The sequence below is a fragment of the Mirounga angustirostris genome, unplaced genomic scaffold (assembly GCF_029215605.1).
Source record: "Mirounga angustirostris isolate CCGP_5_RB_7025 unplaced genomic scaffold, mMirAng1.0.hap1 SCAF_2, whole genome shotgun sequence".
NCBI lineage: Eukaryota > Metazoa > Chordata > Mammalia > Carnivora > Phocidae > Mirounga > Mirounga angustirostris.
The window spans coordinates 201,236,522-201,253,307 of NW_026991710.1; the positions used below are offsets into that span (position 1 = coordinate 201,236,522).

General features: G+C 55.7%; 1 protein-coding gene across 12 annotated transcripts in view; it reads right to left on the reverse strand.

Moving 5' to 3' along the window:
* Positions 1–360: 360 nt before the first annotated feature.
* ARHGEF10 (Rho guanine nucleotide exchange factor 10) overlaps positions 361–16,786 on the reverse strand; it is a 105,313-nt gene continuing 88,887 nt past the window's right edge. For 10 of the 12 annotated variants that reach the window (XM_045879581.3, XM_045879580.3, XM_045879578.3 and 7 more), the window contains 3 exons: positions 13,544–13,718; positions 4,531–4,653; positions 361–2,104 (listed from right to left, as the gene is read on the reverse strand). In XM_045879581.3, coding sequence (XP_045735537.1) covers positions 1,599–2,104; positions 4,531–4,653; positions 13,544–13,718 — 804 coding nt within the window. In that variant the 3' untranslated portion in view covers positions 361–1,598. The remainder of the gene's footprint in view (positions 2,105–4,530; positions 4,654–13,543; positions 13,719–16,786) is intronic. The other 2 variants (XM_064585726.1, XM_064585725.1) reach the window with 1 other exon arrangement.

Genomic DNA, 16,786 nt, shown 5'->3' on the forward strand with positions numbered 1-16,786 from the left:
TTATTTAGCCCGTAAAAAGACCGAGAAGCTCCACGGTTTCACTCGGCGCAAATATTATGGAGCCTGGTCCACAACAGATATTTCTGTATTTTACATGAAATTCATTCAACTCATGATGTCACTCAAAATACAAACTGGCAAGTACGTGAGTCCTTGAACATTTCTCGGCACCTGCCTCGAATCACAGCATACTTTCCTACACAGGTTGTGACAGTCTCTGGAGTTTGTACCGAACTCCCAAACAGGCAGGTGGAGCGCCTGAATCCCAAAGGGCCCACCGGGCCACCCCTCGCCTTGCCAGAACAGAACGTAAGTGCCCCTCCGCGGTTCATGGGGGAAGAAAAGGCAATTCGAATACGGTATTTTTAAATAAAGACTTTATTGATGATTGAAAATAGCAGCTAACAATTTAAGGAAGCTTGGGAAGATATTACTTTCACAGTGGGGGTATATATGCACCTTGGAAAATATTTGGCTGGGTCATAAAATTAGCATTTTTAGTCCTCTGTAAAGTGCTGAGAAATTTACCTCCCGTGACGCCTGCAGAAATGGTTTTAAAGCCCTCAGTAAGTACGACACGGATGCATGAATCCACGCGGAGCGCCACGGACTCGCTGCTCAGCTGCACACCCGGACGCGCGCCCCGGCTTCGTGAGCGCAGAGCAGAGCCTGTGCGCCCGTGGGAGACGCGGCGAAGTGACAGGGCGCGTGAGGGCAGGGCTGCCCGCCTCGGCCCGCGTCCCACGGCCACACCGACTAGCACCGTGAAAGAGCCGGCCGGCGCCCTCTCTGCGCATTTCCCACAACCGGGAAACACACACTCTTCGGACTTGGGCATCAATACTCTTGGACGCGAGGAGGGAGGAAGAGTTTGGCGTTGGTGCTCGAGTCCAAATGTTGATGAGGTTTTGAGCATTTTGGTTCAAAGCAAACATTATTTGTGAAATGCTACAGATCATGTACTGACTGAAACGTTAACTGTTAATTTTTAATAGACAAAAAAGCAATATAAAAATACCACTTTGTTAAAATATACAATACACACAGGGCACCACTTTGGAAAACCCAGTTCGCTTCAGAAAGCAAACCAGTCCAGCAGCGCTGCTGGACTGGTGTGTGTTCACTGGCTTTCTTCATTGTTACAAACTCTACTCCAGAATTTAGAGAGAGACCTTATAAATAAAAGCAGTGACTCTGAATCAAGTAAAGTTATTATTCTAAGAATTGTTAGTAAGTGTCCATACTACCGAACAGGTTATACCTTCCCAGACGTTCTTAGTCTGCAAATTCTCGGGGTAGCGGGGCCCGGGAGTCGGTCTGGGGCACCCCGGGCGTGTGCGTGGGCCGCGGCCGTCAGGAGCAGGGTGCCCTCCCGCAGCTCCCGACGGCCCCGCGTGCTGCCTCCTCACGGCAGCTGCACCTGCCTCTGTGTGGACACAGGGGACCGGCCGGCAGGAACCCACCACCACGACACCACGATGATATTGCACGTGCCTTCCCCAAAGACCTAATTCATCCTCAACCAGTGTAAGACAGGCTACGGCCCGCCAGGTCACCCGACGCGGCCGAGAGCCGTCCTCGGCGGCCAACGCCCCGGCTCACGCGTTCAGCAGGGGGATCTGCCAGACCATGACGGAGGAGGCCAGCTCCTCTGGGCGCTGCTGTCGGGCCTTCCTGCTCACCCGCCGGTGGCCCTGGCCCCCACACGCCACCAGCACCGAGCAGGCTTTCGCCCTCCTGGCCCGCCGCCCTCTGCTCGGCAGGACGCCGGGGAGCCGCAGAAGGTCGTAGACCATACTCTCCTCCGATCTGGGCTCCAGGGAGCCCGAGCCCTGCGAGGGGGTCAGGGACCCAGAGGACGAGGAGAAATCGCTTCGGTGAGTCACGGAGCCCAGAGAGCCCCCCAGCCAGACGGCGTCTGCGCCGCTCGGGCTCAGGCCGGGCCCCTCGCCGGGCAGCGCCTCCTTCTGTTCTTCGTCCTGGGGCTCCGCGCCGGGGGGCGGGCTGTCCGCGGGCTTGTCCTTGTCTGTCCTGACAGCGGCGGCGGCCATGACCAGGAACTTGACGGGCCCGTTGTGTGCGTGGTAGGAGACCATGCCTCTTCCTGAGTGGGGGTCATTCCGCGCGCACCGCATGCAACAGACAGGATCACAGAGGAATCAGCAAGCATCTCTCCCTCGTCCGAACCACAGGAACCCACGCAGAACTCGGATACCAAGGGACAGCTTAAAGCCAGAATGGCGCCCAGTCGCATTCTCGCGGACTTCCACTTAATTCCCAGAAAGCTTTCAGAGTGGTGGTCTAAATCCCTAACACCCGCATGGGACTCTTAGCAGTAAAAGAGCGGTCCTCCTGTTCCCCGCACTACAGAGATAGATGTGATTTTCCTAAGTCTTGATTGAAAAATTAAGTGCCAGACATGTGTCTGTTCTAGGCACAAGATGCTTAAAATACCAGCAGCTTCCTGCCATCTCTCATTATAAAAAGGTTCTAGAGTTTAGAATGAGTTCCTTCCATTGTTTTAATTAAATTGGGGACTTTTCTATCCATCTATCTAATTAATTTATTTAGGGGGGACTTTTCAATTTAGGAGTGATGTGAATTTAACTTTAAAATCCTCACCTCACCCAAGAGCACATGTCAGAAACTACCCAGAGGTCTGTTTTGAAACAAGGATTATTCCCCGTCCCCAAACACCCTGCCCCTATGTTGTCAGGTGGGAACAGGGTGTCCACACTTGGCAAGCGCTTCACGGGTGAGGTGACAGGGACATGGCAAGCACGTGCCCTTTTTCACCAAGTGCTTTAAGGCTAACACAGGTAAGAGCCCTCCCTTCATCCCACCTTGGCCAAAGCAGATAAAATTACAGGGTTCTTTAGCCAGGGTGAGCTGCCATTCCTCCATGAACAGAGCGGACACCCCACAGGTACGGGGCGGGGCGGAGGGGCAGGAAGGCTCAGACACCAGCGAGGGAGGCGTCCCCCGACGTGACAACCGGGGGGAAACATCTCCGGGTCACCTCGGGCAGGTGAGCACAGGCGTTTCGTACGCGCAGTGATTCCGTGCCCGGCGTGCACCCCAGAAGGACGCGGGCCGGGCGAACACGCACAGAGGCATCACAAGCAACACAGAACATGGGACGCTGGACACCGACAGCCTCCGTGGGGCCCGTGGACGCCAAAGGCTACCCTACACCAGCGAGCACGAGCGAGCCGCACTCTCTCGCGCCAGCAAGGACGCCTCTCGGCAGTAACGTTGAAACAAAAAGAGTTATGGAGAAATACCTACGTGAGGAGGCAAATCTAGGAAATGGGAGAAACAGCGAAATTACAAATTTGGTTTTTTGAGGTACAAACTGGCAAGATTATATGGAAAAATCAATGGAATGAGGATATGCAACTCAGGAGAACGGTTCTGTATGGTTGGGGGGGGCATCGAAGGTAGGAGGGGCGCGGTCCACCCGGGCCGGTGGAAGCTGGAGGGTGACCCCTTCACCGGCACCATGGAAACTGGACGTGTTCGTCACATGCGATGCTGTGTGTGCCGTATATGGATCATAATAAAAACAGAAATGGAGACATGAACAAAACTGGAATCCTTAACCTTAACAGGTGGCTCTTGAACTTATGTAAACCACAGACCTATTTACCATAGTCTGTCACAGCTCGCTGAGGAAGGAAGGGCGTCTGAAGTCACATGAAATATTCTGGTGTTGTCATTAGGAAGAGGATGTAGGCACAGAATCTTTATTAACATTCTGGTGAATTTCCTACAAATCTTTTTCTCTGAGATTTTTTTCCCACATGGCTGATATTATGTAATCAATATAAAATTTAAGACACATCACATGCTGGTTTTACTTATAGAATTAACGTTTTTCCGTATCACTCAAAGCTCTCCACAAACATTGTTTTCACCAGCTTTGCTACATTCTAAAACGCCAGTACGACCATTTTCTCAAGTCTCTCTTCACCCCTAATTTTTAAGCTGTGTCAAGTATCTTTTTTGCATCTTGCTTTTGTTCATAGACTCGGCTGCTCCCCAAGGCAGATTTCAGAACTGAAAAATCCTGACTCCAGACACACGGGCATTTTTAGGCTCGTGATCCAAAATGCCAAATCGCTTCCTGAAAAGACTCTACCCATTTGAACCCTACCAACACTGCAAAAATCCTGTTCAGATGCTGAGCTTCCTTCTTTGTAATACAAAATGTAAAGAGCATCCACTGCCATTGAGCAAAATCGTGTATCTAAGTGACAGAGTAGTAAGTGGCAACAAAGGGAACACGAAAACATGTTTTTGGGGTAAGATTCTCCCTGGGCCACTAACATAAGCAGCAAAAAAACAGAAGTAGGAACTGATGATTCACATTAACAGTCTATAAAGTACGCTAAAAGAAGAAAGAGTGATAACGCACAGCGTGTAAGCAGCTCCCGGGATGCGAGAGCATGACAGAGATGGAGGGCATGGTGAGAGCACAGGGCGGGACACGGGCCCGGGAGGCGCAGGCCTGCAGGGGCGTCTACTCACCAGTCACCTTGGGGATGCCCTGCAGACGCGGGACGGGCAAGGCCACCACGATGCCCAGGCTGGTGCCGACCATCAGCAAGCCGTGGCAGACGAGCAGGCTGGTCACGGACAGGCGCTGGTGCCCTGGACGGAGAGAGGGAAGTGGAGTGGTCTCGGCAGCCGCGCAGCGCTGGGGACAGGCGGTCGGTGCCCCGCCTGGAAACGCCACCGGCCTCCAGCCAGAGCGCTTGCTGTGCTGAGCATGCCCTCCCGGGCTCTCCAACCACACACCGTGCTCACTTCCGCTGCAGGGAAGAGAGACACCAGGGGCCGGGCTTCTGTCCTGGGCACCCCAGCAGGAGGAGCCCCCACGCCTGCCAGGAGAGGGGAGCTCTAGCGTGCCCAGGACAGACGTCCCGCACGCGCCCCACAGCACAGCTCGGGCACAGGCCACCTCCCGCGCCTGCTGCTGGAAAGGGCGCGGGAAAGGTTCGCGGGGAACAGCGGGGTCAGACGGGCCTTCACGGCTTTGGCTGTTTGTCTGGTTTGGTTTTACAGCCCCGAGACCCAGAGGCATCATTGGGCCGGGAGGGTGCTTCTGGGCGCCACGGGACTCGCCGCTGCCACGCTACGGCCACGCGTCCGAGGAGAGTCCCGGGGACTCCGGGTGTCCCTCTGCTGGCCCCAGTGCGGACAGGCAGACTGCCCGTGAGAGGCGAAGGTGGCATTTAAAACAACGCGCTGCTTCCCCTGTAGAAATGGAGGTCACCTCCCATATGGCTGAATTCCACCTGAAGTCCATCTTGCAGAAAAACACGGACGCAAATGGTCTAATACCAGGCCAAAGGTAGGTTAACGTGACCGTTTTTATGAATTCTCTTGCAACGATAAACACACACACACACACACAACACACAAAACCCAAGACCCTCTCCCCAAAAAGACCCCAAAACAAAACCAAAACAAAATTTACAAAAAATTAAAAGATTTGGTTTTATTTCTCAATATAGACTTATATGTTCTTTTAAAAGCTAATAGTGGGGGCGCCTGGGTGGCTCAGTCGTTAAGCGTCTGCCTTCCGCTCAGGTCATGATCCCGGGGTCCTGGGATCGAGCCCCACATCGGGCTCCCTGCTCCGCGGGAAGCCTGCTTCTCCCTCTCCCACTCCCTCTGCTTGTGTTCCCTCTCTCGCTGTATCTCTGTCTGTCAAATAAATAAATAAAATCTTTAAAATAAATAAATAAATAAAAGCTAATAGTGTTTTTGTCCCCAGGAATTCTGGACATCTGCCTGTTTGAATGACCTGGTTTTGGAGATGGGTGGGCACTCTGCGTTAATTTTGCGTACAGGTATAAAATACCTGTAAAACATACAGGTACTGGTGTGCGGCCACTTTCAGAAGCAAATGAGACCAACCCACAGCCGTTAACAGAGTGACACATCACATGCTGGAAGGCTTACCCACGTGCTCGTAATAAACACACCCACAGAAGGAACAGAGGCAGCAACGGGCCTCAGTGTGGGAGGAAATGCACCAGCTGGGACTCTCTCTGCACCTCCAGCCCTGAACATAAACCATAGCACACGGGCAGGGCCCAGCTGCTGGCTCGCCCGGGCTCGGCCGCTGACCGGCTCGCTGTTGGCTCACCCAGATGTCACCAGGATGCAGGAAGACACCAAACCCCAATCCTCTGTTTTGCTTCCTAATTCACAAATAATCTTGAGTCTGGTTTAATTTGCTGAAGATTTTAGTGTGGTCAATGTGTATTTTTTTTTTAAAGTTACACTGGTTTTTAAAAAATCCTAATTCGGCCATTTTATGTGGCTGGTCCCTCCTGGCAGGCAACGTGCTCACTCAGTGGGGACACAGAAAGGCTGATTTAACATGACCTCTCAGAACTTTTCCATCAAAATATTTTCCCTTGAATATTCTGGACAGTACAGCAAAACCTCCATCACGGGGTGATGTGACTGCTGGCGACCTACAATTCACAAAGCTCCTTCCAATGCACTTGCTATAAATTCTACGCCTTCATAACCCAGAAGTTTGCTCTACAAAACGTGCGTGCTCGTCACGGACAAGTTCATTGTCACTTGTTAGACGATGTGACGTGGGATGTGGTTAGTGCCAAAGAGCGTGAGTGTGACGGTTTTCAGAACTGAATTCTGAACGGAAGACAGCGACCCTGCCCAGTCTGCGCAATCCTAGAGTCCACAAGTGGGAGCGTGCTCGGACCCCCAAGGATGACCCAGGTTCCGTGAAGCTTTGGTCACTTCCAACAAAGGGCCTGAGTTACAGAATATCAGTTTTATTTTCAAATTTTGCTCTTTCTAGCGTGGGAAGTCTTCATCTTTAGAACCTACTGGATTTGATAGTCCAGTAAGAGCACAAAAGGGTAATTTTATGTATATAGGTATACAACACAACCCACCCGAGCTGCGTCAAGGACACAAGTCTAGACTGGAGGTTTGATGTTCATGCACGCACAGAACGCGCAGGTGTGTGGGCGCCACTGGGCGGTCACGGACAGGAGGGTTCCGGGGGTGACACAGCCCAGAGGACTCCAATGCGCCTACGTCCGCACAGCATAAACATGCGTGGAGTCATCCGAGGGTAAAGCTGAGTGCACCAACGCTCGTCACTAGGAAACACTGGCCTGAGGATGGGACGGGTGGTAGAAAAGGAGGACATGGCTCTTTGGGCATCTTGTCCCCTAACTCACAAAACGCAGTGAAAATCAGACCAATTTTGGGCCACGGCTTTCCGAGTGCTGTACTCAAAGCCGTGGTGGGAAGCATAACCAGTGCAAGAACATCTAGTGGGACTGGAACTGCTCTCCACACCCTCCTCCCCTTCCAGGGCGATGGGCCATGGCGGCAAGACAACCTCCGGGGGGAACAGGGTGTGCAGGGAGGGCGTCAGGTGCCCCCACACACTGGGGGTAAGCGACTTTGGGAAACCATACGCCCCAGTCTGGACTGGATGCTCACTTTGTGCTTTTGCAGTGGCAGACGGACACCGGGATGAAGATCCAGGACAGACGGACCCAGCAGACAGCATCGGAGAGAGACCGGGGTGAAGACCCACGACAGAGGGACCCGGCAGACAGCAGTGGAGGGAGACCAGGATGAAGACCCACAACAGAGGGACCCGGCAGACAGTGTCAGAGAGAGACCAGGAGGAAGACCCACGACAGACGGACCCGGCAGACAGCGTCGGAGGGAGACCAGGATGAAGACCCACAACAGAGGGACCCGGCCGACAGCGTCGGAGAGAGACCGGGATGAAGACCCACAACAGAGGGACCCGGCAGACAGTGTCAGAGAGAGACCAGGATGAAGACCCACAACAGAGGGACCTGGCAGACAGTGTCAGAGAGAGACCAGGATGAAGACCCACAACAGACGGACCCGGCAGACAGCAGCGGAGGAGACTGGGATGAAGACCCACAACAGATGGACCCGGCAGACCGCATCGCAGAGACACCGGAAGACCCACGACAGACGGACCTGGCAGCCGGCGTCGGAGAGAGACTGGGATGAAGACCCACAATAGAGGGACCCGGCAGACAGCGTCGGAGAGACACCAGGATGAAGATCCACCACAGACGGACCCAGCAGACAGCGTCGGAGACCGGGATGAAGACCCACGACAGACGGACCCGGCAGACAACGTCGGAGAGAGACCGGGATGAAGACCCACAACAGAGGGACCCGGCAGACAGTGTCAGAGAGAGACCAGGAGGAAGACCCACGACAGACGGACCCAGCAGACATTGTCGGAAGGAGACCGGGATGAAAACCTACAACAGAGGGACCCGGCAGACGGCGTCGGAGAGACACCGGGATGAAGACCCATGACAGACGGACCCGGCAGACAGCAGCGGAGGAGACTGGGATGAAGACCCACAACAGACGGACCCGGCAGCCGGCGTCGGAGAGACACCGGGATGAAGACCCACCACAGACGGACCCGGCAGACGGCGTCGGAGGGAGCGTGTGTTGGGACCGCAGGGGCAGAGCCGAGCCCGGGGTGGATGCCAGCACCTGGGCCACGGAGGGTGCGCTCGGGAAATGGTGTTGCCAGATGCCCGAGGGTCTCGCTGCACACGCTCTTGGTGCTGCCAGGGCCCATGTGGGTCCATGATCAGCACACGCAGCACCACGCAGGTGGAAAAACAAGGGAGTCGTTAATGGAGGGTAAAACCAGCCATGAACACAGTCACCAGGAACGGAGGAAACAGCACCCATGCGTGGGTCTATAAACGCAGTGTGGACTTGAGGTCAGCAGGGGTGGGCGGACCACAGTCCTGGGAGACGGGTGCTGGCCTGGGGCACGTCTTGGCTAGTCTGTGGGGGGCCTGGACCCGCCGTGACCTCGGGGAGCAAGGGCAGGATGACAGCGGGTCCGGCTCCCACCACCGGGGCCGCTTATCCGGTGAGGCCGGGGGGACAGCGGGGCAGGACTCAAGGGCTCAGAAGGCAGCCCCTCGGCAGCAGCCACCCACCATCCCCCTGGACGGACCTGGCCGCTCACGGACAAGACGACTGCCTGTTCTGGTTAGAGGTGAATCTGACTTTGTTTCCTGCCACCCATGACCACAGACCCTCACCGCAAACATCTGTTCCACCAGCGTGTGTGCAAGAGAAAACCCATCGGCCCCGGAAAAGCACCCATGTGCTCAGAGCCAGGAGGCCGTCCTCCGTTTCCGTCAATGTCAACTTGTCTGTTCTGTAAATCTGGTGTCCTCACGATACAAAATCTCTCTACATTCTTTAGGAAGTGATTTGTACAGAGTTGCCCCCTGCACTAGATCTCCTCGCCACATGCCCACGCGGGCACACATGGCAACGACGAAGTGGAGAATGTGCTCGTTAGCCTGGCTGCACCGAGCCCTTCACAAGGTACACAGACATCAAAATGAGGAGCCGCATGCCGGAAACAGCTGTGTGTGTCAGACATCCCAGTAAAGACATAAAACCAGCAAAGGAACCGCTCTCCCGCACCCAGCAAGCCCAAACGTGTCACCCACCCTATTTCCTGCTCTCCTCCACCCTCAACTCCTCCCTCCCCATGTCCAATACCAATGTTCCACTTGTCAGAGGCAGTCTTTCTAGAACTTGACCCCTTATCCTGTTTTTCATGTATCAACGGCAACTATTCCTCTCACACCTTCTGCTGAAGCTACACACGTCTTCAACATTGTTACCAACCACCACCCACCACCAATCAGCCAACAATCAGCCAACCACCACCAACCAGCCAACAACCAACCACCAACTACCAACCAACCACCAACGACCACCAATAATTACCAACCAGGGAACAACCAACCAGCCAATCAACAAGCACCAACTACCAACCAACCACCAACGACCACCAATTACCAACCAGGCAACAACCAACCAGCCAATCAACAAGCACCAACTACCAACCAACCACCAACGACCACCAATTACCAACCAGGCAACCACCAACCAGCCAACCAACAAGCACCAACCACCACCAACTGGCCAACAACCACCAACCAAATACCAACGAGCCAACAACCAACCGACCAACAAGCACCAACCGGCCAACCACCAACCACCAACTACCAACCGACCAACAACCACCTATCAACCAACTGATCAACAACCACCAACCGACCAATCACTAATGGACAATCAACCAACCATCAACCACCAAACAAAAACAAAACCTCCCAGTGGTACCACCACAGTCTTACTTCCTTTAAATGACGGCTAAAAAATAAATATGTATACACAGGCTACCCGGCCAGAATATGATTTGCGCTGAATTTGTGAGATTTTAGTAACTTGGTTTACTGCCTACATGGGCAGGGGACCCAGATAACTTCTAAGGTTTTCTTCATACTTACCGGCTTGCAAGATTTAAAATCCTATCAAACATGTAAAGTCAACTAATTGGCAACTTGACTGGGGTCCTCCGATCTGGCTTATTAGCCTTTTGCTATTAGCTTTTCCAAACTGAAATCTAAATTCAGTCTCTTTACCTCCCTGGTCCCCACTGCTCTTAAAACATTTGCAGCAAAGCTCCTCCCGCACACATATGCACACACACACGTAACCCACACTCTCATCTGCGCACAGTCCTCACACATGCACACACACACATGCACATATGTGCACACGCACCACCCACCCTCATGGACACACACTGTACCCCCACATGCACACCCACGTGTGCACGCACACACACACCAGCAGGGCTCTCCTGGCTCCTGACACCCCTTCTTTCTGACTCTGCACACTCCTCTCACCTCCTGAGGGTGGGATCTGATGCTCTGACCTGACACTTCCTGCCCTGTCCCCCGTCCCTCATCGCTCATCGCCCGTCGAACTCCCCGACTGTGGCCCCTTTCCTGACTCCCTGTCCACGCGCCGGACCCCCTTCCAATTTCCTACAAGGCTGCTCTGCTCAGCAGCACCAAATGCAACAGACACTTTTCCCCAAACTGGCTCTCTGTGACCCCATGTCTGTTGATGATTTTACGTTCTTCCCAAAAACCCAGGCCCCAAATCTCAGACTTTCTGGCCCTTCCTCTCCCTCATCAGTCTTGCCGCAGGGGACTCTGCTTCTCCCTGGGTTCTCGCGGCGGCTCGTGAGGTGGGCCCCTCCGGACCACAGGTGGGTCCCCACTGCCCCCCTCCCGCCCTTGCAAACTCGCGGCCACACAACCTCTCCGGCCTCTTCCTTCCCTCTGCCCGTCAGCTCCTACACAACGGCTGCCTGCTTACACCCACACTTGCTATGTGCCTGCAGGTCCCAGCCACGTGCCTACATACGCTAGCCATGTGCCTGCACATAGTAGCGACGTGCCAACAAGTACCATCTACACGCATACGCATAGCAGCCGCGTGGCTCCACACACCAGCCGCATGGCTCCACACACCAGCCACATGTCTGCACACACACACCAGCCACGTGGCTCCACACACCAGCCACGTCTGCAAACACATACCAGCCACGTGTCTCCACACCAGCCACATGTCTGCACACACACACCAGCCACGTATCTCCACACACCAGCCACGTGCCTGCACACACACCAGCTACGTGGCTCCACACACCAGGGATGTCTGCACACGCACCAGCCACATGCTCATATTCAGCAGTTACACACACGTACCATCTACACGTTTACACATAACATACACATGTGAACTACATGCTTATACAAACCAGGTACATGACTATATTCTAGCTACGTGCTTATGTGTACCAGCTACACGAAATACAAATGTATACATATTGGCTGGAAGCTTACAGACTGCCCACAGGACTATACCTACACGTATACGTACGCAACAACACGCTCATACGTACTAGGTGCCTGCTTGTACTTACCGGCTACGTGCTCATATACACGCTACTCACACGTTTCTGTGTGTGTAGCACACCCACTACACATATGCACATGCACACACGAGCTACATGTTCACACATGCCAGCCACATGCACACACGCACTAGCTCCATGCATAGACCCACATCAGCTCCACGCATATGCACACACTGGCCACGTGCACACACACACTAGCTCCATCCATAGACCCACATCAGCTCCACGCATATGCACACACTGGCCACGTGCACACACACACTAGCTCCATGCATAGACCCACATCAGCTCCACACATATGCACACACTAGCCACATGCACACACACACTAGCTCCATGCACACACCCACATCAGCTCCACACATATGCACACACTAGCCACGTGCACACAAGCACTAGCTCCATGCATAGACCCACATCAGCTCCACACATATGCACACTGGCCACGTGCACACACACTAGCTCCATGCATAGACCCACATCAGCTCCACACATATGCACACAGCAGCCACATGCACACAAGCACTAGCTCCGTGCATAGACCCACATCAGCTCCACGCATATGCACACACTAGCCACATGCACACACGCACTAGCTCCATGCACACACCCACATCAGCTCCACACATATGCACACACTAGCCACGTGCACACAAGCACTAGCTCCATGCACACACCCACATCAGCTGCACGCATATGCACACACTGGCCACGTGCACACACACACTAGCTCCATGCACACACCCACATCAGCTCCACACATATGCACACACTAGCCACGTGCACACACGCACTAGCTCCATGCACACACCCACATCAGCTGCACGCATATGCACACACTGGCCAGGTGTACACACACACTAGCTCCATGCACACACCCACATCAGCTCCACACATACGAACACACTAGCCACATGCACACACACACTAGCCACATGCACACACACACTAGCTCCATGCACACACCCACATCAGCTCCACACATATGCACACACTGGCCACGTGCACACACACTAGCTCCATGGACACACCCATATCAGCTCCACACATATGCACACAGCAGCCACGTGCACACACGCACTAGCTCCATGCATAGACCCACATCAGCTCCACGCATACGAACACACTAGCCACATGCACACACGCACTAGCTCCATGCACACACCCACATCAGCTCCACGCATATGCACACTGGCCACGTGCACACACACACTAGCTCCATGCATAGACCCACATCAGCTCCATGCATATGCACACTGGCCACATGCACACACACTAGCTACCTGCTGTCCCCACAGTCCCATTGCTGCACCTTGTCCTGTTTTATCCCCTCTGCTGGGGGCACCCTTCCCACTCTGTGCCTGGTGGGCTCCCAGCTGAGATGCTGCGTCTCTGGCTTCCCCCGAGAGCCCTCTCTACTAAAAAGTGACTCTTTTCCTTCTTGCTGTTCTTCAAGCTGAGGTCCTTGCTCTCACGGTCTGGTCTTATGAGGCTCAACTACAAGCAACATCTATGGTCACAGGCTTCTGAGCCATCAAAACCGTGCTCTAATTGGGCTCTATGCTAACGCACAGACTGACTCCTGTGTCCTGGCCTGGAAGGGGCCGCGCCTGCACTCCACGCCCCCCATCTCCTCCCTCAGGACCTTCCCCATCCGGATCCAATTACCTGGCAGCATATGGTGAACGGGGGTGGCTATGTTGATGTCCTGCAGATGCTTGAGTGTCTCGGTGTGAAAGAGGCGAAGCGTGGACCCAGAGGTGAAGGCGATCCAGATCCCCACGCCGGCGATGACCATGTGGGAGACCACCATGCCTTCTTCTTGGTGGGCCTCGAGCTGGTTCTGGGGAAATAAAAGAGAAGCGATGCATGGGGCTCTGGCTGCAGCCGAGGCCCTGCCGCCAGGTCACTGCCCGCTGCTGCTGGCCCACTGCACATCTTAACCCCCAGGTCGTACGGCTGTCCTGGCCGCGAGTGGCCAGCCGGCACTCCAGAGGGGCTCAGCGTGACCCCCCAGGACCTACAGCGAGGGGGCCACTATTCCAAAACCACAGGGACCTCCGTGCCAGCAAGACACACAGTAGCAATCAAACTGCCCTCGTTCCCGCTCCCAAGCAGTATTCACAGTACTTCCCAGTGACTGTGAACCCCAAAAGCCTGCTGGAAGGCCTACCCACCGCCGAGATGCGACCCAACGGTCACTGGCAGGTTGGCGAGCGGGAAAGCGAGAGCAACACGGGAGCGGGGAACAGGAAGGTCTGGGAACGTGAAGGCCAGCCAGCTCCCTGGGACACCAGTGTGGAGCCGGCAGCCCCTTCCCCAAACCCTGAGCAGGGAATGCAGGCCCACGCCCCGGCCTTGGGTGAGCCCTGTGAAGGCCTGCCAGACCCCACTGCTCCGAGCCCTCGTGGGCTGCCCGCGGGGCTCTGGGTCTGCACCCACGCCTGGCCTGGTCCCCGAAGGCCACCTTCCACCTCTCTGCAGGACCAGGTCCTTCCTTCCAGAGCATCTGGCCGAGCTCTGCCCCTTGGCTCGGTCCTGCCGACCCTGCTCCATGCGGGCCTGTGACGGGAATTTTCTAACTTGGCTGCAGTACAGACGGGGAGCCCCGGGCGGGCAGCAAGCAGCACTCCCTGACGGGTCTGGAGAAGGGGCGTGCAGGGGTGAAGCTTGCAGAGTCGGTGTGAAGACACGGCATCTTCAAGCAGCCCCTGAGCTCTGCGGCAGATCAAATCCTGCACGATCCTCCAACCAGCAGGAAACGAGATGGGCTTGCCTCTCTGATCTCAGGGCTGTTCCCCAACATCACGGAACAGGGGGGAGGTTTCAGAGCCCATCACCCACCGAGGAGGCCGTGTTTACACATCTTGTGTGCCCACCCCACACAGAAAGGGGTCGCCGGGCTTCACCCCTCACCCGCCCCACGCCCTGCATGGCACCCCGTGAGCCGAGCAGAGGGTGAACATGGGCATTTCCACCGCAGTTGGCGGCAGGGCCCTTGTCCACCTGCACCCCGAGGAACCCAGACAGGGAGCGGGGCCCTCACATTCCGAGGTGGCCTGGACACCCCACTCCACGGCCATCACGGGGACAGATGAGGCTTCACCCCTCTGCGGGCTTCTCGGGGAAGAAAGTTCCGTTTTGTCTCTCGGGAACCAGTACAGAATTCCCAACGCGAGGGCTGCAGGAAGCGGAGGGTTAACTACACCTCACGGCCGCGGGGCGGCAGAGGACGGGCCGGGCTGCGGGAGACAGGCACGCACCCCTGCACGCTCCCCCTCCCCCTGCGAGGACAGGCCGGCGCTGCCCACGGTCACCACCACCCGTCAGCACAGCAGAGGTTGCTGGCCCTCGATCGAATCCAGCAGGCCCGGGCCCAGAACTATTTCTAGAATGTTCCCAGCAGTGCTCCTGGGCCACGTCCACCTTTCACTGCTTTCTGGCAGTGATTCATTCCCTGCTGTTCGTCGTCCGTCCTCTGTCTTATTGGTCACGTCACGCGCCTCCGTGCTCTCTAAGCACCACGGGAGCGTGGGGTGCTGGGGTCGCGCACTGACCATGACCACTGCCGTGTGCTTCTTCCCAGAGCCGCACCCTCCGCAGGCCCGCGGGTCCCGTGGGGTCCCCCCGACTCGCTCCTCCGTGTGGGTGGTCTCCGGCAGCACCCCCTAAACTGCCGGCAAACCGACCTTCAGGGAACAGGAAGGTCAGAACATCTGCACATTAAATCCCTCAGCTGCTCACCATCGCCCGCGGCAGGGGGGCGTCCCGGCAGGAAGGACACATGCGCCCCAAGGAAGCCAGCCAGACACTCTGCCTTCCGTGGGACGCCTCCAGCACAGTGACCCCGACGGGCCCCCTGCGAGGACTCACAGGCCCCGGGGAGAGAAGCCCCGGCTCCTCGGTGTTCTGCCCGCTCCTGTGCCAACCGCACCCCCCACCACGCCGCCGGACTCGCCCACGCCGTCCTCCCGCCTGAGGTGCTCCGCTCCTTCCCTTCCAGGGATCCCTGCTCCGCCTGGACAGCCCGGCCTCGTGTGGGTTCTCAGGCGGGAATAACTTAGACTGCTCTGTCGGCGCTGTGTTCTTGGCATCATAGCCACGATTCCTGTCTTCCCACCCACAGTCTGCGTGGCCAGAGCCACGACTGGCTGCCTTTCTGTCTTGCAGGGTGCCGGTGAAGCACATCCGGGACAAAACCCAGAAGAGCTATCTGTGGTCCAACGGGAGGTGCTGTGCCCCGCAGGTCTGGCTGCCGCACCTGGTGACCTGCCAGGGCGCACCCTCCACTGCCCCCTCAGCCGGCTCGCGCAGCCTAAGACCATCCGCCCACGTCCGCATGGACTGCCCGCTCCCCTGACCGCCGTCCGCCCGCGCTCTGGCACGTGAAGGAGCTCCGGGCCGGAGGCTGACACCCCACCTTCTAAGATCACAGAACGTGCCGCCAAGCGTGTCCCAGAGTAGGCTTCACGCGTGTCTTAAAACACGTCTCAGTGAGCACTGGCAACATGGCTGAAGGTCCCTACCCTGCTGAACGGATCATCCTTCCTAAGGAGGGTCTGGACAAACATTTTCAGGAGTCCATAATGACTAGAGTTTCTCACAAGCTTGCGGAGGTTCACACCAGTCACGGCAACGTGCCCACAGCGCGCTCGCAGAGATCAAGGCGATCCCTCCCCTGAGCGGGTTCCTTTCTCTACTACCTTTCATGTGAGGGTCGGAGGAATTTTTAGTCGTGACGTGATTCATTCCATTGGCTGAGAACAGTACCATTAGTATCTGAGTTTACTTAGAAGAGAAGTAAGGAATGGTCAGGGACAACTTGGCTTCTTTTTCCTCAAGTTTCGTAAGAACTCTATTAAGGACATTAACTCTTGGTCACAGAGATGGACGGTATTTTCTCCATTTGTC